The sequence below is a fragment of the Neomonachus schauinslandi genome, chromosome 1 (genome assembly GCF_002201575.2).
Source record: "Neomonachus schauinslandi chromosome 1, ASM220157v2, whole genome shotgun sequence".
NCBI lineage: Eukaryota > Metazoa > Chordata > Mammalia > Carnivora > Phocidae > Neomonachus > Neomonachus schauinslandi.
The window spans coordinates 158080782-158106606 of NC_058403.1; the positions used below are offsets into that span (position 1 = coordinate 158080782).

Consider the following 25825-nt stretch of genomic DNA (forward strand, 5'->3'; position numbering starts at 1 on the left):
AGCCTGCAGAGCAAATCACAGGGGCTCTGACCAGGCTGGGGCAGATGATCAGCCCCCTAGGCAGCCCTGCTCGGAGCCCCAAGCCCATGTCACCCTCTGTGCCCTGCTCTGCCCAGAGGCTGGGAATCTGGATGGGCTTGGTGGGCTGTGACTGGGGCTTCTCCTCAACCAGATCCTATGGTCCCTGTGGTCAGGACAGGGTCTTGGCCTCTGTGCCCCATTCTTCACCCTCCCCTCCACCCCCCCGTCGTGTTTGGCAAGCAATCAGCTTGGTTTTAAGCTAAAGGATTTACAAAACTTCGAAGTATTGAGTGAACAGAGAGACTCAACAAAGCAACAAGCACTCCCCTCCCCACCCCCACCCCAAGCCTTTCTGCGGTTTCCGAAAAAAGCAGTTTCCTTCACAGAAAGCCTTAGTGCTCCATGTTTGGGACAAAATCCATCCCTTAGGACTGATGCCAGGAGAAAACAGTAAGATCCAGAATTTCCCCTGCAGCAGCATTTTCTGAAATGTAAACAGTTTATCAAATATAATTTATTCAGAAAAAAATACAATGTTTTAAGAACTTAATTCCAATAGGCTGACAGAACCCAACAGCTGAGCAGAAAACAGCCTTCTGTGAGCAGTATCAGGTCAGGGCTGAGAACCGCCAGCAGGTCTAGCTTTGAGAGAAGGCTCCACCGGTCATACCAGATATAAAGGACCCTATGAATTATTGATGGTGGTGGTCCCCTACTCTTCCCAGGCTGCCCATTTGCTCCACTGTGGGTTCCTGGTTGCAGCCAGGATAGCCACTCACTCATGAATCCACAACTGTCAAGTAACACTGTGCGACCTCATCCCAACGCAAATCCACACACATACAACACAAGCACCTATTATCAGCAACAATATTTAGTACAGCAAATCGCAGTCTTAGTCTGAAAATCCGGTGTTACTGGTTGTGAGGCCGCTTGGCTACGGGCTCCTCCTTCTCCTGCTTCAGCCATCGTTCCAGGAGTCCTGCACCTCCTCTCTTGGTGGGGAGTGGGCTCTTTTGCAGGACCTGGCTGGACCACTGGGGCACATCTGACTCTGCCTTTGGGGGTGTTTTGGGCTCTTCCTTTTTGGGTGACTTTGTGGCCAGCCATTGCATCATCTTCTGGCTACTACCACTTGCCTTGAGCTCCTAGGAGAAAGAAGAAAATGTTTAAACCACCCAGCTCAAACTTTTGGGAACAGGCCAACTTCAAGGGAAGAAACAGGGGAAGAGGCATTAGGTACTGACCCAGGCTTGGAAAATATTACTGAGAGCCAGATGGGGCCCACTGGTCAGGAGCGGGGAGAAGGTAGGAGCAACTGAGTGTGCTCCAAGGGGTGCAAGGGATAGGGAGGAGCTCTTAGAGCAGGCCTCAAAGACGAGGTGTGTGGGACCAGTCAGTGAGAAAAGAGAGCTGACAGGCATTCCAAACAGGTGCATTCTCACGGAAGAGGATATAATTCAGTGTGACCAGGCTGAGTGCTGGGAAATGAAACTGAAGAGGAATGGTTTCAGTCACCAGGATTAAGGATTCAGCTAAGGCTGAACAGGCTGACCTGTTTCCCCACTGTGCAGCCTCTCCTCGACCGGCACTGCTCCCTCCTGCTCTCTCACACCTGCAGCCCAACCCTGAACGGAAGGTTCTGAATTCCCATAATGCCACTTGTCCAGAATGGGAATTCTTCAGGAGTAAAGACCATAGCAGAAATGGGATAGTGTCCAGCACAAAATGAATGTGTATCATTACATTTTTAGAGACATCTAATGAATAAAAGGATCAGGATTGCAGGAGTTTGCAGAGAACTGAGACAAAAGAAAAAAGATGACATGGAGTATGGAAAACTTAGAAACTTTCAGAAAAATGGGGGGTAGCTGTTTTGTAATCATTGTCCTTAACACGTCTCAGGCATTCTAAGATGTCTATTCTTGGAACACTACTTAAGTCCCTCGGTGCCACCTGGAAACAGCTGCTATTCCTAAACCTTTGCTCTGGAACTTCTATTCCCACTGAAGGTCTTTGGCCTGTTCACCTTCCCTTCAAAATACAACTGGATCCTTCCTTGCCAATTCTAAAAAAGTTAAAGTTCATGGCAGGAATGTTCTCAAATCCTCCTGAAGGAGTATAAGGATTGGAACTCCTCCAACTTGTAGTTGGGAAAGCAGAGGTACAGAAAAAAGACAGAAAAAAACTCCACAGTTGCGGACAAAGATACAGTTATGGACAAGGGCTCCTCTGTCTTTCTTACAGTCACCCTCTAGATTAGGAGTCCTCAAACTTGGTTTATCAGACTCACTGAAGCAGCTTTTAATGACACAGAAGCCCAGGCCCAGCCAGCCCTGAATACTGACTTAATAGGTCTAGATAGGGTCCAACATTTTTATTTTGAAAGAGCTCTCCTGAGGAATCTGAGTCACAGCCAGCTTTGAGAATAGCGCTCTGCTTAACCTTGCCATACATAAGGAAATGTGAGTCTTGGAAGGTTTAAATTAAAGCTAATAGTGAAAGGCCATATCCTAAAAGAAAAAGATATTCTGACAGAAGACAGAAAGTTCAGAAAGGACCATCAGTCACAGGCCCCTACCTTTTTGACCAGTAAGTTGAGAGGAGCCAGACATTCAGGAGTGTTGTTTCGGGTGTTGTTCACCACGCAAGAGACTGGATGGAAGGCGATGTTCTCTGTGGGGTGGATTAACTTCAGAGCTTCCCGAGTGGAGACCTCACCAAAGTCAAGCCATTTAGAGACTTCCTCCTCTCCATCTAATATGGCAGGCATCCTAGTCAGTGAGGTAGAGATATTAGCTGGGAGGGAGAGGGAGGGTAGGGACAGAAGGGAGACCTGAGTCAGCACAAATCATCCTAAGGAAAAGCTTGTCCTCTCTCTACACCTCATGTGCCGATTTGCTGCCAAGTGTCCCCTGACCACAACTTGACAGGGCACAAAATTCAACCCTAGAAGAGCTAGCTTACAAAGTTTCATGGCAAAGACAATGAATAGTGCTATGACTGGATCCAGTGCACTCCAGTGTACATCCTGATTGGTGAACTTTCTAGGACTAAGCCTAGAATTAAAGGGACAATTTGTCTATCAGTAATAATCTCTAGATTTACAGTAAGAAAGAGTTATTCACGTAATTGTGAACTCTAGGAAACTATGCCTCAGGAAGCAAGGATGCTGCCGCCTAAGATGACTCCTGGAGATAGTAGGAAAAGATCCTATGTTTAGCTTCCAGTTTTATGTCCTAGGCCAATGTGAAGCATGCCACACATTCACTGGTGGGTGGCACAGTTGATTTTAGGAGATAAATGCATGAACATCTATTTTAATAATTAAAAGTCGTAACTTCAACAAATCAAACATGTACTTTAAAAAATACTTTACAATTGGGGCGCCTGGGTGGCTCAGTGGGTTAAGTGTCTGACTCTTGATTTTGGCTCAGATCATGATCTCAGGGTCATGAGATGGAGCCCCACACCGGGCTCCACGCTCAGTGGGAGTCTGCTTGAGATTCTTTCCCTCTGCCTCTTCCCCCTGCTCGCTAGCTCTGTCTCAAATAAATAAATAAATCTTAAAAAAAAATTTAGTTTCTGATGAATGGCATCTCTGCATTGCATTATATAGTTCAGTTGGAAGTAGTTGGGAGCGCTTTACTTTTTTTCTTTTTCTTTTAAGATTATTTATTCGACAGAGGAGAGAGCGAGCGAGAGCAAGAGCAAGGGGAGCGGCAGACAGAGGGAGAAGCAGACTCCCCGCTGAACAGGGAGCTCAACCTGGGGCTCGTTCCCAGGACCCTGAGATCATGACCTGAGCCGAAGGCAGACACTTAACCAACTGAGCCACCCAGGTGCCCCTGCTAATGCTTGTTTTTAAAATGTCGCCTGTTCCAATGTGATTGCTATGTTAGAGAGCAATTTCAGCATAATAAAAATTTTGTGTTTATAGTTTTGTCTGTGAGAAACACAAGGTGAACGCACAGGCAACTGCACCAAGCTGAACGGAGCCTTCTAGGAACTCAAAGAATGCACACGTACACACACCTCAAACATTGACAGCTACTGCGTTGTGATTCACTACACGTTATCTTCCAAAGTTGTGTTTTGCTCTTATTTTGCATTTGTGAACTTCTCCCTATATAAAAAACCCTCTTCATTCAACATCTCACACATGTCAAAGCTTTGTAGCTCAAAACATGCGAAGCAGTGCATGTAGGTGGAAAATTTTTAAGTACTGACAAGAAGCTTGAACTATTAGAGCATCTTCAAAGTAAAAAGAGAACATGTGGTATCTCCTTAGCAACAGACATAAAGGAATCCACCAGTGACAATATTGTGAAAATAAAAGGAATGTCTATGACTGCAACAACTTCAAGAAGTATCATGAAGTCAGTATCAATCAGGCCTAAAGGAACAGAAACAGAAACAATGAAGAGATTCTTTATCATATGGACTGAATGCCAAATAGTGAAAAAACTGCTTTCTCAAAAAGAGAATGCACTATCTGAAATACCACAGAAGTGGCTCCTCTGAGTGCTAGTAATGAATGGCTTGGTGGTTTCAAACAGTGATGGAATTTCCAAAGCTTTCAGCGTCAGGAGAAGACATGAACATGAATGAAAGTGTTGGAAGAATTTTCGGCAGTTAATAAAGTAGTTAATTGCAGAAGGGGGCTATACACTGGATCAAAATGTTCAATTTTGATTACATATCTCTTATAAATGCATGCCTTGAAGGAACATTTCTTTTTCTTTTTTAAGATTCTATTTATTTGACAGAAAAAGAGACAGCGAGAGAGGGAACACAAGCAGGGGGAGTGGGAGAGGGAGAAGCAGGCTCCCGCTGATCAGGGAGCCCATTCTCCCTCTCCCATTCCCCCACTTGTGCTCTCTCGCTCTTTCAAATAAATAAAATCTTAAAAAAAAAAAAAAAGATTTTATTTATTTGAGAGAGAGCACGAGAGAGCAAGAGCACAGAGGAGAGTGAGAGGGAGAAGCAGACTCCCTGCTGAACAGAGAGCCCTCATGGGGCTCAATCCCATAACCCTGAGACCATGACCTGAGCCAAAGGCAGACACCTAACCAACTGAGCCACCCAGGCACCCCCAACATTTCTTTTTTTACCCCCGAGATCAGATCATGACCTGAGCCGAAGACAAACATTTAACCAACTGAGCCACCCAGGCACCCCTTGAAGGAAAATTTCAAAGGCAGAAAAACATGCCCCAGGATTTAAGGCCACAAAAGAGCACAAATTTTGCGTAATCTTCCCTCCATTTCACGATAGCTTATAAGCTACAATTTCTCTGACACTCATTTTCCACAAGCAAATTCTGGAACTTTCTAAGGTAAAGTGCCATATTTAATGTAATATCTATGTAGACAACTGTGGTACTGTTTTTAATAGATCCCTATTATTTTTTAACGTGTTCCTGATAAATTTTTAGGTGTTGTCCCCCTAACCCTGCTTTTCCCATAAGTTCTTGGGTTTTCACTGTACAGTCTGGCACAATGTAGTGACTTTTAGGAATGCATGTCATATTATAGCCAAACTGACCATAACTGTATTTTGCAAAGCAACTGCTACCCTCTAAACTTGTGCACTGAATCCAAAAGCTACTTATCTAAAAGCAGAGTACAAACCCTCCTCTGAATCCTTTCGGACCCAGGGATAAGAACTGTGACTTGCCTAGGGTGAATGTCATTCAAGCTTTTGCAGGAATCGACTGTGATGATGGTGTAGGAATACAGGAGGTCTCCTTCTGGGGACTCCCAGCAGTCAAAGATCCCCGCCATTGTCAGCAGCCTCCAGTTGTCCCAGACTTTCTCCCAGTGCTCGGGACTGTCCACGGCACCAACATTACCTGACTGGAAGCAAAATACATGGGCAGATTAATACTCAGCAGCCCCCTCCTACACATAGGTTGGGTACTACTACAGACTTAACATGGCAATCATCTTACAAGTACTTCAGCCCATGTGTTATTAACTCCTCTTGACCCACTGTCCCAAAAGTAAGAAGTTTAATGGCAAGTACCCACCGAAGCTATGGATTTATGGATCCTTAATGCTTTCAGAATACAATCCAACATCACCAATGGGCATTCAGGCCTTTCACAATCCAGCCCATCATTCTAGCTTTTACTAATAATTTTAATTTGAGGGGCGCCTGGGTGGCTTAGTCGGTTGAGCGTCTGCCTTCAGCTCAGGTCATGATCCCAGGGTCCTGGGATTGAGCCCTGCATCAGGCTCCGTGCTCAGCAGAGAGCCTGCTTCTCCCTCTCCCTCTGCCTGCCTGTTCTGCCTACTTGTGATCTCTCTCTGTCAAATAAATAAATAAAATCTTAAAAAAAAGATAAAATAATTTTAATTTGAACCAAATCCAGCGGTCTATAAATTAAGCCTGTGTGCAATTTCATGCCTTTTTATCTTGCCAGAGCAACTTCCTCTGCCCAAAATGTCCTGCCATTTCTCATCATGCCAGCTCCTACTTGCCATTTAAGATTCAGTTCAAGACCAAAATACAGAAAGCTGGGAAGAGTACCCCCTCCACCCTAACAATAAGAAAAGAGCTAGATAATCTACAAAAATCATAACTTTTCATTTTTATTATTTTATCTTTTCTTATTTTTTTTATTTTCAAGCCCCACGTGGAGCCCAGTGTGGGGCTTGAACTCATGAACCTGAGATCCAGACCTATCATACCAAGGGTTGGATGCTTAACCGACCGAACCACCCAGGCGCCCCCAAAATCATAACTTTTCTTAAACTCATCAGAAAACTGAGGTCACTGGGCAACCAACTGGCGTGAACTTTAGGAGAAGACAGGGGCCTCCAAGGGAAGATAGAGACATAAGTACTGGCTGACTGGTGGCAAAAGGAGAAAAACAGGCCTTCATTCAGATAAAATTATTACCAAATTGCTAAAAGCAGTGTATGGGCTGGCCTGAGAGCCCAGAACCCCTGGGAGCTGTGGATGTCTGGGGAGTTCGCATCAGCTTGCTGTTTTTTTTTTTGTTGTTTTTTTTTAATTTAAAGATTTTATTTATTTATTTGACAGAGAGAGAGACAGCGAGAGAGGGAACACAAGCAGGGGGAGTGGGAGAGGGAGAAGCAGACTTCCCGCTGAGCAGGGAGCCCGATGCGGGGCTCGATCCCAGGACCCTGGGATCATGACCTGAGCTGAAGGCAGACGCTTAACGACTGAGCCACCCAGGCGCCCGCCCAGCTTGCTGGTTCTTCTCCATCAACTTCCCCAGCTGCTCACAAGAAAGATGGGGGCAGAGCAGGAGACTAGAGAAAGCCTGCCTTGCTGGTGCATGCCTAGAAGAGGGGAGCTCTCTTACATCAGGAAAGGCATGAAAGCCTCACCCAGTCATTTCTCCTCTAAGGAGCAAAAGCCTTAAGGGGCCAGGGTATGGGTAATAAAGCCTACTGCCCCTAAGATACAGGTAAAGACCCAATGAGTCTGGGGAAAGGTAAATGAAAAATCCCTCTACTCCCCTGGGGAAGGAGTAGGATCCCTGAGAAAGCCTGAGCCTGACAGCCAGGGCCACAGATCTGCCTGAGAATGAGGCTGTATGAAGACAATGAACACTCTCCCACCCTTTATATCAGCAAGCATCACACCGACAGGAACAGCAGCCTAATTCTAGGGAAGGGGCAAGAGCATAGAGAGATCCTTTCCAAAGCACGGGCCTAAAAGGGAGGTACTACAGCTGAAAGCAGGGCTACTGAGAAAAACTGTCTGGAGAATCACCCTTACCCTGAACACAAGATGGCACAGAGAAATTTAAAGCCTATAGTGAGTAAAGGTAATTGTAACAACAAACCCAGTTCAACTCCTAATAAGATCGGCTCAACCTCACACACTAATGGCCTATTAGAAGGGTAAGTGTATCCATTCCCAGACATAATTATTTATCTCAGTCTCTATGTATGGCAATCAATCAAAAATTACAAGACAAACAAAAAAGCCAGAAAACCCAATGAACTGCCAAGAGACGTAGAAATCAACAGAACCAGACTCAAGATATTTCTTTTCCCGGGGCGCCTGGGTGGCTCAGGCGGTTAAGTGTCTGCCTTCGGCTCAGGTCATGATCCCAGGGTCCTAGGATCGAGCCCTGCATCGGGCTCCCAGCTTGGTGGGGAGCCTGCTTCTCCCTCTGCCTGCCGCTCCCCTTGCTTGTGCTCTCTCTCTCTAACTCTCTCTCTGTAATAAATAAATAAAATCTTAAAAAAAAAAAGATATTTCTTTTCCCAAATACTAAAACTATCAGAAAGGGAATTTAAAATAAGTTTAATATGTTAAAGGCTCTTGTAGAAAACGTAGACAACATACATTCACAGAGAAGAAACCTTGGCAAAGTAAGAAAGAAGACTTGACAATAAAAACTACCCAAACTAATGCACAGAGAAAAATAAAATACGCAGAAGAGAACATTCAAGAACTATGGGACAATATCAAATTGTCTAATATGTGTAATTAGAATCCCAGAAAGTGAAGAGCAATGGGTAAGAAGAAATACCTGAATATATGATGGATGAAAATTTACCAAAAATTATGAAAGCATCAAATCACAGATCTGAGGGGGCTCAGAGAACATGCCAAAATGTATAAAAACTACACATATCATATTCAAACTGCTGAAAACCAAAGAGAAAATCTTGAAGGCATTAGGCAAAGAGGATGTTGGAAGCACACATTACAAACAGAAGAAAAAAGATAAAAATTACAGTAGACTTCTCAAAAGAAACTAGAAGAGCCAGAGGCAATGGAGTATTTTTTTTTAAGTGCTGGAAAAAAACCCAAAAAACTGCCAACCCAAAATTCTATACAAAGTGAAAACACCATTCAAAAATGCAGACAGTGATGCCAGGTGCTGGGGGCAGAAAAGGACTAAAAATGGGCACGGGGGAGAAAAATCACAAGAAGCTCTTAACTCTAGGAAACAAACTGAGGGTTGCTGGAGGGGAGGTGGGTGGGGGGATGGGGTAATGGGGTAATTGGGTGATGGACATTAAGGAGGGCATGTGATGTGATGAGCACTGGGTGTTATACACAACTGATGAATTACTGAACACTACATCTGAAACTGATGATGTACTGTATGTTGGCTAACTGAATTAAAAAATGGGCATGAGGTTTCTTTTTGGGGTGATAATAATGTTTTGAAATTAGACAGTGATGATGGTTACCCAACATTTTGAATACTAAAACGACTATACACTTTAAAAGGGTGAATTTTATTAAATGTAAGTTATAGCTCATAAAGACAATCATGATGATTAAAAAAATGAACTAGATGGTTTTTTGGACAAACAAAAATAGAATTCATTACCTGCAGGCCTACACTACAAGAGGTATTTTTTTTTTTAAAGATTTTATTTATTTGACAGAGAGAGAGATAGAGAGAGCAGGAACACAAGCACGGGGAGTGGGAGAGGGAGAAGCAGGCTTCCCGCCGAGCAGGTAGCCCGATGCGGGGCTCCATCCCAAGACCCTGGCATCATGACCTGAGCCGAAGGCAGACGCTTAACGACTGAGCCACCCAGGCGCCCTACTACAAGAGGTATTAAAAGAAGTTCTTTAAGCTTAAGGGAATTGATACCAGATAGAAACCTGGATCTACCCAAAAAGTAAAGATCCATGGAAATGGCTACAAATTAGGGTAAATGTAAAACGTATTTTTTTATCACTCTAAAATATAATTGACTAAAGCAAAATAGTAGCATGTATTGTTGAGTTTATAGCATATGAAAAAGTAAAACCTATGACAATATACCAAAAGATGGGAGGAATCAGGAATATACTGTTATAAAGTTCTTATACTACACAAGAAGCAGTTTATTCTTTGAATGCAGATTATTAATTTAAAATGTATCCTATTGGGACGCCTGGGTGGCTCAGTCGGTTAAGTGTCTGCCTTCAGCTTAGGTCATGATCCTAGGGTCCTGGGATCGAGTCCCACATCGGGCTCCTTGCTCAGCGGGAGCCTGCTTCTCCTCTGCCTTCCGCTCCCCCTGCTTGTGCTCGCTCTGACAAATAAATAAGTAAAATCTTAAAAATAAAAATAAAATGTATCCTAGAGAGCAGCTATCAAAAACATTTTTTAGAGGCGCCTGGGTGGATCAGTCAGTTGAGTGTCTGCCTTTGGCTTAGGTAACAATCCCAGGGTCCTGGGATCAAGCCCCACATTGGGCTCTGTTTGGTGGGGAGCCTGCTTCTCCCTCTCCCTCTGCTTGCTGCTCCCCCTGCTTGTGCGTGCTCTCTCTCTCATTCACTCTCTCTCAAATAAATAAATAAAATCTTTTTTTTTTTAAGACTTTGTTTATTTGACAGCGAGAGAGGGAACACAAGCAGGGGGAGTGGGAGAGGGAGAAGCAGGCTTCCTGCTGAGCAGGGAGCCCGATGCAGGGCTCGATCCCAGGACCCTGGGATCATGACCTGAGCCGAAGGCAGACGCCCAACGACTGAGCCACCCAGGTGCCCCTAAATAAGTAAGATCTTAAAAAAAATTTCTTAAAGAAGTAAAAATAATAAGCCAACAGTGGAGACAAAATAGAATCATAAAAAGTACTCAATTTAAAAGCAGCCAGGAAAAAAATGAGAAAAGGAAAAAAAAGCTAATGAAACAAAACAACTAGCAAAATAGTGAATTTTTAACCCCATCAGATTGATAATTATATCAAATGTAAATCTTCTAAACACCCCAAAATTCCTTCCTCTAGGAAGCCTTCTGTGATGCCCCAGTCTGAGTTATATGCTCTCCTCTATGCCCCCATAACCTTACAAGCATGCCTTCCTTGAGCATTAGCCTGTGACTGTTGACTTGGGTGTCTTGGCAGTGGAGCTTCAAGGATAGAAATCATGTCTTCTGAACTTCCAGGAGACTAGCAGCAGGACCATATACAATGGTATATGGTTAATAAATGTCCTTTGAACAAACAGATACATTTTTAAGTAGGCTCCATGGCCAGCTAGAGCCCAGTGTGGGGCTTGAACTCAAGACCCTGAGATCAAGACCTGAGCCAAGATCGAGAGTTGGATGCTTAACTGACTGAGCCACCCAGGCGCCCCCAGATACATTTTGATAGGGAAGAAAAATTAGATAGAATTGAGAACGTGCCGTCCTACTTAATCCACACAAGTGCTTAAAAGTCTCTCAAGAAGAGTGCCAGAGGAAAATGCTCTTTTCGGATATATAATTTCTAGTCGGAAAAGCTAAGCACCAGAAATCTTATGGATTGGTTCCCTCAAGAAAGAAGCCCCAGAATTCTGACTGTTAATTTATTTACTTATTTTAAAGATTTTATTTATTACTATTTTTTTAAAGTAGGCTCCACACTCAGCGGGAAGCCCAATGTAGGGCTTGAACTGAGCTGAGACCAAGAGTTGGATGCTTAACCAACTAAGCCCACCCAGGTGCTACTAAAGATTTTATTTATTTTTTTAAAGATTTTTTAAAATTTATTTATTTGAGAGAGAGAATGAGAGAGAGAGAGCAGGAGAGGGGGGAGGGTCAGAGGGAAAAGCAGACTCCCCACAGAGCAGGGAGCCCGATGTGGGACTCGATCCAGGGACTCCGGGATCATGACCTGAGCCGAAGGCAGTCGCTTAACCAACTGAGCCACCCAGGCGCCCTAAAGATTTTATTTTATTTTATTTTATTTTAAAGATTTTATTTATTTGACAGAGAGAGATACAGCGAGAGAGGGAACACAAGCAGCGGGAGTGGGAGAGGGAGAAGCAGGCTTCCCACGGAGCAGGGAGCCCGATGTGGGGCTCGATCCCAGGACCCTGGGATCATGACCTGAGCCGAAGGCAGACGCTTAACGACTGAGCCACCCAGGCGCCCCTAAAGATTTTATTTTATTATTTTTTTTTTTTCAAAAATTTTTTTTTTTAAGATTTTATTTATTTATTTGAGAGAGAGAATGAGACAAAGAGAGAGAGCATGAGAGGGGGGAGGATCAGAGGGAGAAGCAGACTCCCTGCTGAGCAGGGAGCCCGATGCGGGACTCGATCCTGAGACTCCAGAATCATGACCTGAGCCGAAGGCAGTCGCTTAACCAACTGAGCCACCCAGGCGCCCTAAAGATTTTATTTTTAAGTAATCTCTACACCTAGTGGGGCTCGAACTTACAACCCTGAGATCAAGAGTCACATGCTCCATCGACTGAGCCAGCCAGGCGCCCCCAATAATTCTCAATTTTTTAAAATTTAAATTCAATTAGCCAACATATAGTAACATCATTAGTTTCAGATGTAGAGTTCAGTAATTCATCAGCTGCATATAATACCCAGGGCTCATCACATCACATGCCCTCCTTAATGCCCATCACCCAGTTACCCCATCTCCCCACCCACAATAATTCCCAATTTTAATGAAGCAAACTGTGATGAGAATGCAAAGGCTTTAGCAGTATCAAAGCAATAAATGTGATTAAAATGAAAACATGTTGGCATGTCTTATTTGTTTTCAATTTCCTTATAATGTTATGTGAACAGGCTAAATTTTTTGTCTTAAAGTGAGAGTTCTTTTTTTTTTTTTTTTTTTTAGATTTCATTTATTTATTTGTATGAGAGAGAGAGACAGAACAAGCAGGGGGAGGGGCAGCTGTTAAGGGAGAAGCAGGCTCTCTGCTGAGCAAGGAGCCCGATGTGGGACTCAATCCCAGGACCCCGGGATCATGACCTGAGCCAAAGGCAGACGCTTAACTGACTGAGCCACCCAGGCGTCCCTTAAAATGAGAGTTCTATGAGGGGATTGTTAAATATAGAGTCACCATGTGACCTAGCAAATCTACCCCTAGGCATAAACCTAAGAGAAATTAAAACATATATTCATACAAAAACTTGTAAATCAATGTCCACAACAGCATTATTTGTAGCAGTCAAAAGCAGAAACAACCCAAGTGTCCATCAACTGGTGAATGAATAAACAAAACATGGCCTATCCATACAATGGATAAGCCATAAACGAGCAATGAAGTGGTGACACACGATACCACATGGATCAACCCTGAAAACGTAATACTGAGTAAAAGAAGTCAGACACAAAAGACCACATATTGTATGATTCTAAATATATTAAATGTCCAATATAGGCAAAACTACAGAGACCAAAAGATTAGTGGTTGCCTGGGCCGGGGGAAATAGGAAACAGAGAGTGATGGATAATGGATATGGGGCTTCTTTTCAGGGTGATGAAAATGTAAAGTTAGACAGTAGTGATGGTTGTACAACTGAATATACTAAAAAAATCACTGACTTGCATATTTTAAAAAGGTGAATTTTAGGGCACCTGGGTGGCCCAGTTGGTTAAGCGACTGCCTTCAGCTCAAGTCATGATCCCGGTGTCCTGGGATTGAGTCCCACATCGGGTTCCCCCTGCTCTGCGGCGAACCCGCTTCTCTGTCTGCCTCTGCCTGCCACTCCCCCTACTTGTGCTCTCTCTCTCTCTCAAATAAATAAGTAAAATCTTTAACAACAACAACAACAAAAGGTGAATTTTATGGGTGCCTGGGTGGCTCAGTCGTTAAGCATCTGCCTTCAGCTCAGGTCATGATCCCAGCACCCTGGAATCGAGCCCTGCATTGGGCTCCCTGCTCCCCGGGAAGCCTGCTTCTCCCTCTCCCACTCCCCTTGCTTGTGTTCCCTCTCTCACTGTCTCTCTCTGTCAAATAAATACATAAAATCTTAAAAAAAAAAAAAAAAAGGTGAATTTTACGGTGAATTATACCTTAATAAAGCATTTTTTGTTGTTGTTAAGATTTTATGTATTTATTTGACAGAGAGAGACACAGCGAGAGAGGGAACACAAGCAGGGGGAGTGGGAGAGGGAGAAGCAGGCTCCCCGCTGAGCAGGGAGCCCGATGCGGGGCTCCATCCCAGGACCCGGGGATCATGACCTGAGCCGAAGGCAGACGCTTAACGACTGAGCCACCCAGGCGCCCCAAAGCATTTATTTTTTAAAAAATTCTGTGAAGAAAGAAAGAAAATGTCCTTCTTTGGATTAGCCTCTCTAGCCCTTTCCAAATATCTACTGTGAATGCTGTTGACAATACCTTTTCTGTTTTGGCTTGGGGGAAGTAGATGAAGTATGGCTGCCTTTCGCTAGTAACCTCACATCGCTGCCACTCATAGAATCCATCTGCTAAAACGACACAGCGTCTTCCCTTTCCGAGAGGTACCTGAAGGAAAATGTGAGTAAGATAGGGTCTTAGTGACAGAATGTGTCATGGACTTGAGTTAAAATCTCAGGTCCACCAATGTATGACCTTAGAGCAGTTATTTAATTTCTCTGTAACTCCCTTTTCTTATGCATAAAGTCATCACTCACACAGCTGTTGAAAAGATTAAATAATGTACTCCAGCTCCAGCTGCATTTAATTTAAGTGCATGAGAACCTCCAAGTGAAAACAGTCTAGTTGAACCCAGTCAACCTACAGAACATGAGAAATAACAATAGTTTTGTTTTAAACCACTAAGTTTTGGGATGACTCATTATGCAGTAATATATATTAACAGTACTCAACATTATTAGCAACTGGGAACACACTTTCCAGGAGAACCTTATTATATTTCTCAGGTATATAAGGCACTAACAGCTCTGCTAGAAAAAAGAACAGAGTATGTGCCTTTTCCCTAGACCTGCTACCTACCTTGAAGGAACATTTCTCCATTATGGTATCACTACGACAGTTGGAAGTGTTGAACTTCAGCTTAGAAGGATCACTCTCTTTGAACCAAGATGGGACCAATCCCCATCGCATGGGAGCAATGATACGTTCAGATGAGTCTGCACCCTGTCATGGAAAAGGTTAAGATCCAGTGAGGAGATAATGAAATTTAGAAAACCAAATGTAGCACATGCATTACATTACACTGAAATACAAAAAATACAGACTATTAAAAGGGAAAGATTCTACTTGAAAATGATTTTATTTCATTTATTTAAGTTTTTTTTTCTTTTTAAGATTTTATTTATTCATTTGAGACACAGAGATAGAGAGAGAGAAAGCATGAGCAGGGGGAGAGGCAGAGGGAGAGGGAGAAGCAGGCTCCCAGCTGAGCCAGGAGCCAGACATGGGGCTCGATCCCAGAATGCTGGGATCATGACCTGAGCCGAAGGCAGATGCTCAACCATCTGAGCCACCCAAGCGACCCAAGAGTTCTTTTTTTTTTTTAAGATTTTATTTGTCAGAGAGAGAGAGAGCACAGGCAGGGGGGGAATAGCAGGCAGAGGGAGAAGCAGGCCTCCCGCTGAGCAAGGAGCCCAATGTGGGGCTCGATCCCAGGACCCTGGGATCATGACCTGAGCCGAAGGCAGACACTCAACCAACTGAGCCACCCAGGCATCCCTTGAAAACAATTTTAATGATTTATCACGATGTGAGTAACTTGAGGTCTTCAGCATTTATTAGAATGTAAGACATACTGCTTGGGTAGGGTGGGGGATACAAAGAAGTTTAGTCTGTAAACGGTTACTTAGTGCCTCCTATGAGAGAGACATAGTGCTAGGCCTAGCAGTTCATGTGGTCCTAGCTCTCAAGAAGCACAGGTCACAGACAATGATAATACAGTGAGGTACATGCTATGATCAAGGCATGCACAGGGTGCCGTGGGGCACATGCAAAAGTGTTTAACCTCAAAGGGCTTGCACGATAACATGCAAGGCCACAAAGACATAAAATTATTAATAATTTGAGATACAATAGGCTAATGGCCATATAAGTGGTTCAGATGAAGATAGCAAAGGAGTTCAGTGGAGAGTGATCTGTGAGAGATGGAATGGATAAGTTATCAACTCCTCAGAAGGAGCAAAAAGACAGGGGTGGGGTGGGGTGGTTCTTTAATTAGATCCCACAAGAGGTACAGAATTCAGACAAAGAGATGGGAGGGAAGACCAGATGTAAAATTAAATGAACAGGGGTGCCTGGCTGGCTCAGTTGGAGAAGCACGTGACTCTTGATCTTGGGGTTGTAAGTTTGAGCCCCTCAATGGGTGCAGAGATTATTAAAAGCAAACAAACTTTAAAAAAATTAAATGAACAAAAAGGCAATGTCAAGAATGGGTAGGAAGTGGTTTTGTGCAGCAAAGTAATATAATAGCAAGCCTGAGGATGCTATTTTTTGGAGGGCCTGCTTACAAGGTTGGCCCTCAGCATCTGGGAACTTGGATTTTGAGTTTTCCCCCTTTCCTAACTGATAAGGATGGTTTGGTTTACTGCGTCTAGTCTGTGCAAAAATGAGGTTTATGCCTAGCATCTGCTTTCCTTCTGAGAGTCTGGAATTTTGGTGCTTGCTCGGCAGAGTACCCAATAAAAACCTTGGGCTTTCGGAGGCCTGGCTCAGTCCATGTGACTCTTGATCTCAGGGTCATGAGTTCAATCCCCATGCTGGGTGTGGAACCTATTTAAAAAAATAAAATAGGGGCGCCTCAGTGGCTCAGTGGGTTAAGCGTCTGCTTTCGGCTCAAGTCATGATCCCAGGGTCTTGGGATCGAGCCCCACATTGGGCTCCCTGCTCAGTGGGTACCCTGCTTCTCCCTTTCCCACTCCCCCTGCTTGTGCTCCTCTCTCTCTCCCCCAAATAAATAAAATCTTTAAAAAGATAAAATATTTTTTTAAGGATTTATTTATTTGAGAGAGAGGAGAGTGCGTGCCAGAGTAGGGGGAGAGACAGAGGGAAAGAGAGAGAATCCTCAAGCAGGTTCCCCACTGAGCATGGAGCCCGATGCGGGGTTGAATTCTAGGACTGAGATCATGACCTGAGCCCAAATCAAGAGTTGGCCCCTTAACCGACTGAGCCACCCAGGTACCCTAAAATAAAATCCTTAAGAACAAAATGGAACAAAACAAAGCAAAACAAAACAAAACAAAACAAAAAACCACCTTGGACTTTCAGTTCCTAATGGGTTGCCCCGGGCAGAAACACTGCACATTACATTTTTCATTGCTGGAGAAGGAACATGCCTGGTGTAGCCCCCCTCACAGGAAGGAGGGAAGACAAGGAAGACTGTGCATGGATTTTTTCCCAGATTCCTAGTGGTGTCTTTTTCCCTTGCTGATTCTATTATGTATCCTTCCACTGTAACAAACCTTAGCCTTAATATGCCTTATATGTTGAGTCCTTCCTAATGAACCTCCAAATGTGGGGGTACCCTTGGGGGGACCCCAACACATGGTTGTTAAAATTTGGGGAGTAACTGGCCCCTTGAGAACTTGATTAAATCTACAGATTAAAACGCCTACTTATGCGTGCATGCACGTGCATATACACACACACACAGACACACTATTCCATATGGTGTGCAGAAGAGTGCATTCTGGGTGCTACCATGATGGTCTGGGGGTAAGGATATGGTGGGTCTCATGATGGTAGTAAGAATAAAAGACACCAAAAGACAGATTAAAAACAAAATTGTGATGGTAAATGGAAAAGAAAACAGGACTGATTAAATTTTCAAGCCTAGAAGAATGAGCAAAAGAAAAAAATCTGAAGAGGGGCTTGATTTGGGGAAAGATGTGTTGATTTCAGATAACAGTGGGACATCTATAGCAGTTCTTTGTTTTATTTTCAAGTCTGTAGCTATAGCAGTTTAAAGAAACGGTTGCAAAATCTTTGACACTCCTCTCACTGAGAGCTGGAGGTGTATGTTCCCTTCCCTTAAATCTGGATGGGCCCGTGATTCACTTGTAACCAACATAATGTGGCACAAGTGACACTGTATGATTTCTAAGACTAGGTCAGAAAACGTGTGTCAGCTTCTTCCTCGCTTGAGGAGACACTCCTTCTGAAGCTCTGAGCTGCCAAGTAAGAAATCCAGCCACCCTAACACTGTCATGCTGAGAGGAAGCCCAGGCTACATGGAGAGGACACACATAAGTGTTCTGGTAAACAGCCTCAATTGAGAACCAATGCCAATTGCCAGGTAAGTGAGTGAAAATACCTCTAGATCAGAGGCTGGCAAATTTTTCTGAAATGGCCAGATACTAAGTATTATAGATTTTGCAGGTCATACGGTCTCTATTGCAACTATAATATAACTACTGTCACAGGGACAAAGCAGCCATAGATAACAGATAAATGAATGGATGTTTTTGTGTTCTGTAACATTCCTGCTCTAGATGATTCTAGCCCCAAATGCCAGGTCTTCTCAGGTGAAGCTCAGACTTCAAGGAAGAGACAAACCACACCTGTAATGCTCTGTCCTCATCCCTCACTGGTGAACAGAACAAAAAGTTTGTTTAAAGTCACTAGAATAAAATCCAATACAGCTATTTATTATGTCCAACAAGCACTCAGAGATATGGAATTAAAGCTTAGGAGAGAGGCAACATAGTACAAATAATGGGTCAGCAAACTTTCTCTGTGAAAGGCAGATAATAAATATTTTTGGCTTTGTGAATCCATATAGTCTCTGTTGCAGTGACTCAAGCAACTCAACTCTACTGCCACTGGTATTATGAAAGCAGACAAAGAATGAAGGAGCGTGGCTGTGTTTTAATAAAACTTTACAAGAACAGGCAGTGGGCTAGATTTGATCCGAGGACCAGTTTGCCAACCCCTGGTATAGAGGAAAAAAATAAAGCCTTTACAAGAAGACCCTGGTTCAAAAATCCCATCTCTGCTACTTACGAGGTTGGACTAGTCTCAACTTCCTGGACCCTCAACGTTCCTTATCTGTCAAAATAGAGTGAACAATACCTACTTTGCAGGATCATTTAAATGCATGACATGAAATAAGCACACAGATTATAGTTTAGTATTTTTCTAAGTTTAGAATTAAAAACAAATAGTAAAATTTTCTATGTGAAGGTGACTGTTAAGGTCGTGAGGACAAAGTTTCTTAGAAAGTAAATCAGGGCTCCTGGGTAGCTCAGTCAGTTAAGTGTCCAACTCTTGATTTTGGCTCAGGTCATGATCTCAGGGTCTTGAGATTGAGCCCTGCATAGGGCTCTGTGCTCAGAAAGGAGTCTGCTTGAGATTCTCTCTCTCAAATAAATAAATCTTAAAAAAAAATAAATCAAGCACAGGATTTAACCTGGGGGTACAAAAAGAAAACAGAGAAATGAAGGAAAACAGAATCTAAGAAAAAGTACCTAGAGAAATGAAAGTAGAATGAGAAAGAATGAGTAGAAAGAGAAAAGTCAAGAGGATACAATTCTAAGATAAGAATCATCAGCGGTGGTACTGTCTCCAAAAGGCTACCCTTTTGTTTAAAGCTAATCTCTCCATTGTGCTCCTTATAAAATCCTGTCCTCTTACTTTCAAAATCTTGCCTTATCAGATAATCTCCTTCTCTTTCTCTCTCTCTCACACACACACACACACACACTCCATTTTCATTATTCATGGCAGTTAGGTTCTACAAAGTCACTGTGAACACTGAATTAGTGAATAGTGGAATAGTGAACTGCTGCTCTTAGGGGAAATACAGGGTTAGGTTCCCACCTACCTAGGGAGACATTTTTATCAACTGAGCAGTATATAACCTTGTTCTGTATTTCTGTTTAAAGACACTTTAATACATATAGTTGATTCATTAATGTTGAATTCATGACCAACAGCACTTTAATTCATGCCTGAATGATGTTTATCTAATATGTTTTTCCCTGTAAGGCATATTACAACCTTCTTGCACTTAAGAATACAAACCAGCACTTTAGCGTTATGCTTGGGGACAATTTTAAACAGTGAAATCACCAACAAAAAGCACAGGAATGCAAAAAACATAGCACTAAATCAACTCCAAGAAGGGTACTTGTTTACAAGGTAAGAGCTAAAACAAGAAGGTAGAGCTTTGCTGGGAATGTGTACATTGGGTGACTCAATTTCCTCTATTCTATACGTCCATGAATGACTTCAAAAGCAACATGAGTATTATTTTGGGGAATACAAATCATTTTAGAAAGTAGGCAAATCTGCAACTTGAAATCTACAAAATAATGAGGATCAACTGTGTGTGTGTATATATGTGTATGTATATATATGTATACATGTGTGTGTATTCTTCCCCTTAAAGACAGAGGAAGCCTGGTTATATTGTATGCCAAGAGGCAGGAAAAACAAAGGCAATTAATGAGCATGCACTGTAAGTAAGGAAAAGACTACCCTGGAAGAAATGGTAGCATAGCTGAACTTAACATGAATTTGCTCCTTGGTGAGTTACAGACAGAGACTATACCAGGTGGAGTTGTCACACAAAGTAAACTTTATTTGCAGCAAATAAGATGGGGGTAAGTGGAGATGGGGGTGTGGTGAGTCCGTTCCTTTTATTTAGGGTTAGGATGAATATTCAGAAAGGGGAGCTTTATCATCGCCTGTAAAAGTGGGCATAAGGCTGCGCAGACGTACTTTGAAAACTTGCCTATAATGCATCTTATGTTATGTTAATGAAGCCTGTGCTCCAACTAGGGCAGAGGCTTTAACATTATAAAGAAGCAGAGGTAACTGTAGGATAAGGGTAAAGGGGCTATGCACAGGCTCTGAAGCGGGAATAAACTGGGTGGGGCTTGGGATCATTATCTCAAGCAAGGAATGCAGGATCTTGTTTACTTCTGAAACAGCACTGGGAGTTTTACCACTGATTTGCCTCTGATAAGGTTAGGCTATTTCCTGGCCTGGTAGACACTGTTAGTTTTGCATTCCCTTTGTTCCCTTAAAATCCTTAACTATTGAGGGTTTTTTTTTTTGGTGGGTTAATTCTGACACCTCCTGGGAAGTTTTGCAAGAAGTGAGCTTAGGGTGCCTGGGTAGTTCACTCCGTTGAGAGTCCTCTTGATGTGGACCGGGTTCATGGTCTCAGGGTTGTGAGGTCAGACTCTGTGCTCAGCTGGGAGTCAGCTTGAGAGCCTCTCTCTCCCTCTGCCCCTCTTCTCCCCCACCCCCTGCACACTCTCCCTCAAATAGATAAAGTTTTTATTTTTAAAGATTTCCATTTATCTAAGAAAGAGAGCGCGTGCGTGAGAGGAGCAGGAGTGGGGGGGAGGGGCAGAGGGAGAGGGAGAAGCAGACTCCCCACTGAGCAGGGAGCCTGACTTGGGGCTGGATCCCAGGACCCAGAGGTCATGACTCCAGCTGAAGGCAGATGCCCAACCAACTAAGCCACCCAGGTGCCCCAATAAATAAAATCTTTAAAAAAAAAAAAAGTGTGCTTAGGCAAGCAAAGCCAGTAGGACACAGATCACAGAAAATAGCTGGGGGCCTAAAATGACTTCTCTTGCGTCATGAAAGCTATGTCTCATCTTTCTTTTTCTGGGGACCCCCCCTAACTATTTCTGTTTAAAGTAGGGTAGAGAATGTAAATCCAAGTGTTAATCTCATGTGAGATAGGAGGAAGAGAAAGAATGTACAGGGCTTTTGGGGCGCCTGGGTGGCTCAACTGGTCTTGAGTTTGGCTCAGGTTGAAAACTCTTGAGTTGTGAGATCAAATGCTCTGGGATCTGTGATCAGCAGGGAGTTTGCTTGAGATTCTCTCCCTCTGCCCCTCCCCACACTAATGCACACGTGTGTTTGCTCTGTCTTTTGAAATAAATCTTAAACAAAACAAAATAAAACGAAGAAAAACAGCTTTTGTGAATCCTCTCTTCAAGAATCAAATGTGCCTTCCAAGCAGAAGAGCCCCCTATCCAAAGCATAAATGAGGTAACAGTATAGAATGGTCATTTAAATGATCTCTGATCAGGAATTTGCAAAACAACAATACTCTAAATTTGACATTCTCAACATGCAATTTGACAACCCTTCCCCACCACCAAGATCTAACAGGGAGAAAGGGGGGTATGCTGCTGGCATCTGGTGGGTAGAGGCCAGTAATGCTGTTAAACATTCTGCAATGCACAGGACAGCATCCCATCCAAAATGTCAAGAGTGCCAAGGTTGAGAAATCCTACCTTCCAAATCCCACTGATCATCACCTTTAATGTTAGTGTGTTCACTGGACAATTCTAAGCCAAACCCAAACATGAGGCTGCCCCCTAATGGGAACAAAAAGTAGAAAATGGCTGAGAAGCCAAAATAATGAAAATATTGCTCAATATTAGTCATCTTTTCCTTCTACCCTTTTGGACTTGTGACCAGAACAGCTGGTAGAGCTGGGGTAGATAAATGAAAGAGGAAGTAATTTGCAAATAGTGGTTTCAAATGCAAATGCTGCAATCTATACACATGTGCTGGCCACTGATACATATTAATGATCAGCTGAAATGATTCTAATTTTGTTTTACAACTTACAGGTTTGAGACAAATGTAACCTTATTTATCAAAATTAGGAAACCCCAGCAATCTTAACAAAATTTATTAGCGATGTGGAGTCAAAATACTACATTAGTAAATTCATACCATTGATGGAAAGGGAGGGAAGCTATGTTTGCTAGGAGCTCCACCTTCTCCATTCCTAGTTCCAGGAAGCATCCACTGGAGTGGTTACGGAAAGTGGTCTGGACCTCAGTCCCAGCTCTGTCCCCTCACTTACTGGGTAACCTAAGACAAGTCACAATATCTCTACACTTGTCTTTACATCTGTTAAGCAAATTTTTCTTCCAGCTAACATTCATTCTATAATTCTAAAGACGTGATATAGAGAGAACCAAGGCTAAAAAAGGCACATACATTTAATCCGTCTCTCTTTTCACTTCAATTAGGCCTTCTTTTGAAACATGTTTTATTATTCTTTTCCAGTTAAGGTTCCCCATGATACTTGTTTATTTTGATTTCCCTCTCATTAAAAAGGTTTTTAGTTTCAACAGGGAAGGATGCACTCAGTAAAAACAGCTCAAGAATAAACTATTTCATGTATATGGCTTCATTCAACCAAAAAGATCGTGTTATTTGGTATGCTTATTTCAAATAATATAGAAATGAACCTTGACTACAATATTATCACAAGAATTCTGATAAGTAGCAGGGGTACAACTGACTTTATAAAGTGATTTAAGTATTACAGATCAAACAGAATAAAAATCCAGGATGGAAACAATCATGATTTTTAATAACCTACCAAGGGCATTTAAAATGCTTAAGATACGGAGGGGCACCTTGGTGGCACAGTCAGTTGAGCATCTGACTCTTGGTTTCAGCTGGGGTCCTGATCTCAGGGTCCTGGGATCAAGCCCCATCAGGCTCCTCGCTCAGTGTGGAGTCCGCTTGGGATTCTCTCTCTCTCCCTCTGCCTCTGCCCCTCCCGCTTGTGCTGTCTCTCTAAAATAAATACAGTCTTGGGGCGTCTGGGTGGCTCAGTCGTTAAGCATCTGCCTTCGGCTCAGGTCATGATCCCAGGGTCTTCGGATCGAGCCCCGCATCAGGCTCCCTGCTCTGCGGGGAGCCTGCTTCTCCCTCTCCCACTCGCTCTGCTTGTGTTCCCTCTCTCACTGTGTCTCTCTGTCAAATAAATAAATAAAATCTTAAATAAAATAAATACAATCTTAAGATAAATAAAATGCTTAAGACATGGAAAAACCATTCATTTCTGGAATTAAGCATTTTATTTACTGCATACTAGCACTGGTGCTCACGTGCATACACACACGCCCACACACACATTCAGGAGATAAAGAACCAGAACATGATTATGAACTACTGGTCACTCCAACACTACAGAGGTAAATACTATAGAAACAATGAGTGCAACTGAACTTCAGACAACCAAACCAACCGCATCTGTTCCTAGTTTCAGTAAAAGACAAACATAAACAGAAGCAGAAAAAAATAGAAACGTCATGTTAAGAAACCCAGAGGTGTTTCAGATTAGCTCGTCGTAACCCTGCTCTAGGCCTAGAGATTCTGGTTCATCTGGCCTGGTAAGGGGCAGGAAATCTTTTTTTTTTAAGATACTCAAATGACCCTGATGATCGGTGAGGTTTGAAAGATGCGGTCTTAAGCGTATTCAAATAGGGGGGCTCAAATAAATTTGGCATGCATTCCGATGAACCCTGAAATGAGCCCGAAGAACACTGCATCATCGTGTTCCCCCCCCCCAAAGATTTTATTTATTTATTTGACAGAGATAGCGAGAGAGGGAACACAAGCAAGGGAAGGGGCAGAGGGAGAGGGAGAGGGAGAGGGAGAGGCAGGATCCCCGCTGAGCGGGGAGCCCGATGCGGGGCTCGATCCCAGAACGCTGGGATCATGACCTGAGCCGAAGGCAGACGCCCAACGACTGAGCCACCCACGCACCCCACGGCATCATCTTCTAAGATGAGAAGATACCGATCAAACTTCTCTTTGCTCAACGGGGGGTCAGAACCCGGGGGGTCAGAGGCTGAGCGCGCGCCAAACCCAACCCAAGTGGATGAGCATTCCCTGCGGGCCCAGAAGCCAGCCCGGCACAGACACCAGCGGTTACCTTCTCAAAGTGCAGTCGCGACAGAAGCACTGGGCTGTTGGACTGAGGGCTCTTGTTGTACGAGGGGCAGTACTTGTCGGGGTCCTTCCACTCGGGGAGCCGCTGCCGGCCCTGCCGGTCCCGATAGGCGCAAGCTCGGGCCAGCACATCTTTAGGCAGGTGACAGGAGGTGCGCCCGCACATGCTCCCGCGCGGCCCGGCACAGCCTGGAGAGGAGAGCACGGCGGGGCGGTCGCGCTAGCTCACGGTCTCCCCGCCGCCGGCTCGTGCCAGCCTCGCCGAGACCGGATACACTGCGGGAAGGCGGCCCGCCCCGAGGCGCCATTCTTCACCTCAGCCGGCGGCCGAGAGAGGCACGGGGGCGAGCTGCGGTCATTGCTGGAGCAGCACGCCCTGCCTCCGCCGGACCCTTTCCGGTCCGCCTACTCTCCTCCCCCACCCTCGGGGCACCGACTGCGGGCGGGGGGAGAGGCTCCCGCCCGCTAACCTCCAGGACTGCAGCCTGCGCCGCCAGGAGGCCGGCTCTCCGGGCGGGAACTCGACCTGCTCTCTAGGGCCAGGGCCCCCGCCGCCCCGCCGCCCCTCACGTCCACCTCGGCCCGGCCGCCCGCCCGCCGGCCCGCCCCCGCCTCACCCCACGTTCACCTCGGCCCGGCCGCCCGCCCGCCCCCGCCTCACCTCACGTCCACCTCGGCCCGGCCGCCCGCCCGCCTCGCCTCGCCTCGCCTCGCCTCACGTAACTCAGCTCGCCCCAGTCCCCCTCCACCCCGCCGCCAACTCCGCCTCACTTCACGTCCACCTCCGCCCTGCAGCCCACGACGCTCTCCTACCGCAGGCTCTTACACCCTGCGGGCCCGCGCTCTGGCGTCAGGCCCCGCCCCCAGCGCGGTCGGCCCCGCCCCCAAGTGGCGGGAGGTTCCCGCGGCGTCCCGCGCGCCCTGGAATCTGAATCTTCTGAAAAGACCCCAAGGGAAGGCTATGACCCGGAGCCCCGCTCCCCTCCATCTTCGCCCTTCCCCCTGCGGGGTCCGCTCCGAGAGCTAGCCGCAAGAACGGGCTGGGGCCGGCTCACCCTCGCGGCGCTGGCAGAGACCCTCGATGTGTCCCAGGGAGCGTGAGGTGCCCTTGTTTGTATAGCGAGAGCCAGGACTAGGGCACCGGGTCGTTGTAGGGATAACAGGAAACATTCTCTTTACTTCGCAGTGAGGCTAACCGCCTCAGAGTTTTGGGCCAAAAATTGAGAATCAGGAAAACGTCCATGAATCACACGTCACTCTCATACTTCAGTGGGCACCAGAATGTGACTTTCCAGGGCCTTCACCTACTTCCCCACCCCCAAATCTGAATTTCTAAGCGTGAGGCCTAGATTTTTTAAAGAACAGGCTTTGCAGGCCTATTTCGGCCATGAAATTAGCAAAGCCACCTGCCTTTAGTTTAACAGCAGCTGAGGGGGCCTCTGAGC

General features: G+C 44.7%; 1 protein-coding gene across 3 annotated transcripts; it reads right to left on the reverse strand.

Annotated features, from left to right (window-relative positions):
- Nucleotides 1-516: 516 nt before the first annotated feature.
- Nucleotides 517-24615, reverse strand: HMCES (5-hydroxymethylcytosine binding, ES cell specific). 3 transcript variants are annotated; one of them, XM_021695036.1, is made up of 6 exons: nucleotides 24364-24615; nucleotides 14679-14822; nucleotides 14082-14207; nucleotides 5701-5879; nucleotides 2603-2795; nucleotides 517-1169 (listed from the first exon to the last, which is right to left on the reverse strand). In XM_021695036.1, the coding sequence occupies exons 1-6, from the start codon at nucleotides 24544-24546 to the stop codon at nucleotides 936-938; spliced, it is 1059 nt and encodes a 352-aa protein (XP_021550711.1). In that variant the 5' UTR covers nucleotides 24547-24615; the 3' UTR covers nucleotides 517-935. The 3 variants fall into 3 exon arrangements, with proteins under 3 accessions (XP_021550711.1, XP_044772173.1, XP_044772170.1); XM_044916238.1 differs by lacking the exon at nucleotides 14679-14822 and having other exon boundaries at nucleotides 24364-24595; XM_044916235.1 differs by lacking the exon at nucleotides 14082-14207 and having other exon boundaries at nucleotides 24364-24595.
- Nucleotides 24616-25825: the final 1210 nt, after the last annotated feature.

Coding starts and splice junctions, on each gene's coding strand:
- HMCES (XM_021695036.1), bottom strand. CDS start 24,546: ATGTGCGGGCGCACCTCCTGTCACCTGCCTAAAGATGTGCTGGCCCGA. Junction 5,880..14,081: donor CCCAAGCCAAAACAGAAAAG/GTATTGTCAACA, acceptor TTTTGCTTCCAG/TCAGGTAATGTTGGTGCCGT. Junction 1,170..2,602: donor TCAACTTACTGGTCAAAAAG/GTAGGGGCCTGT, acceptor TCTTTCTCCTAG/GAGCTCAAGGCAAGTGGTAG.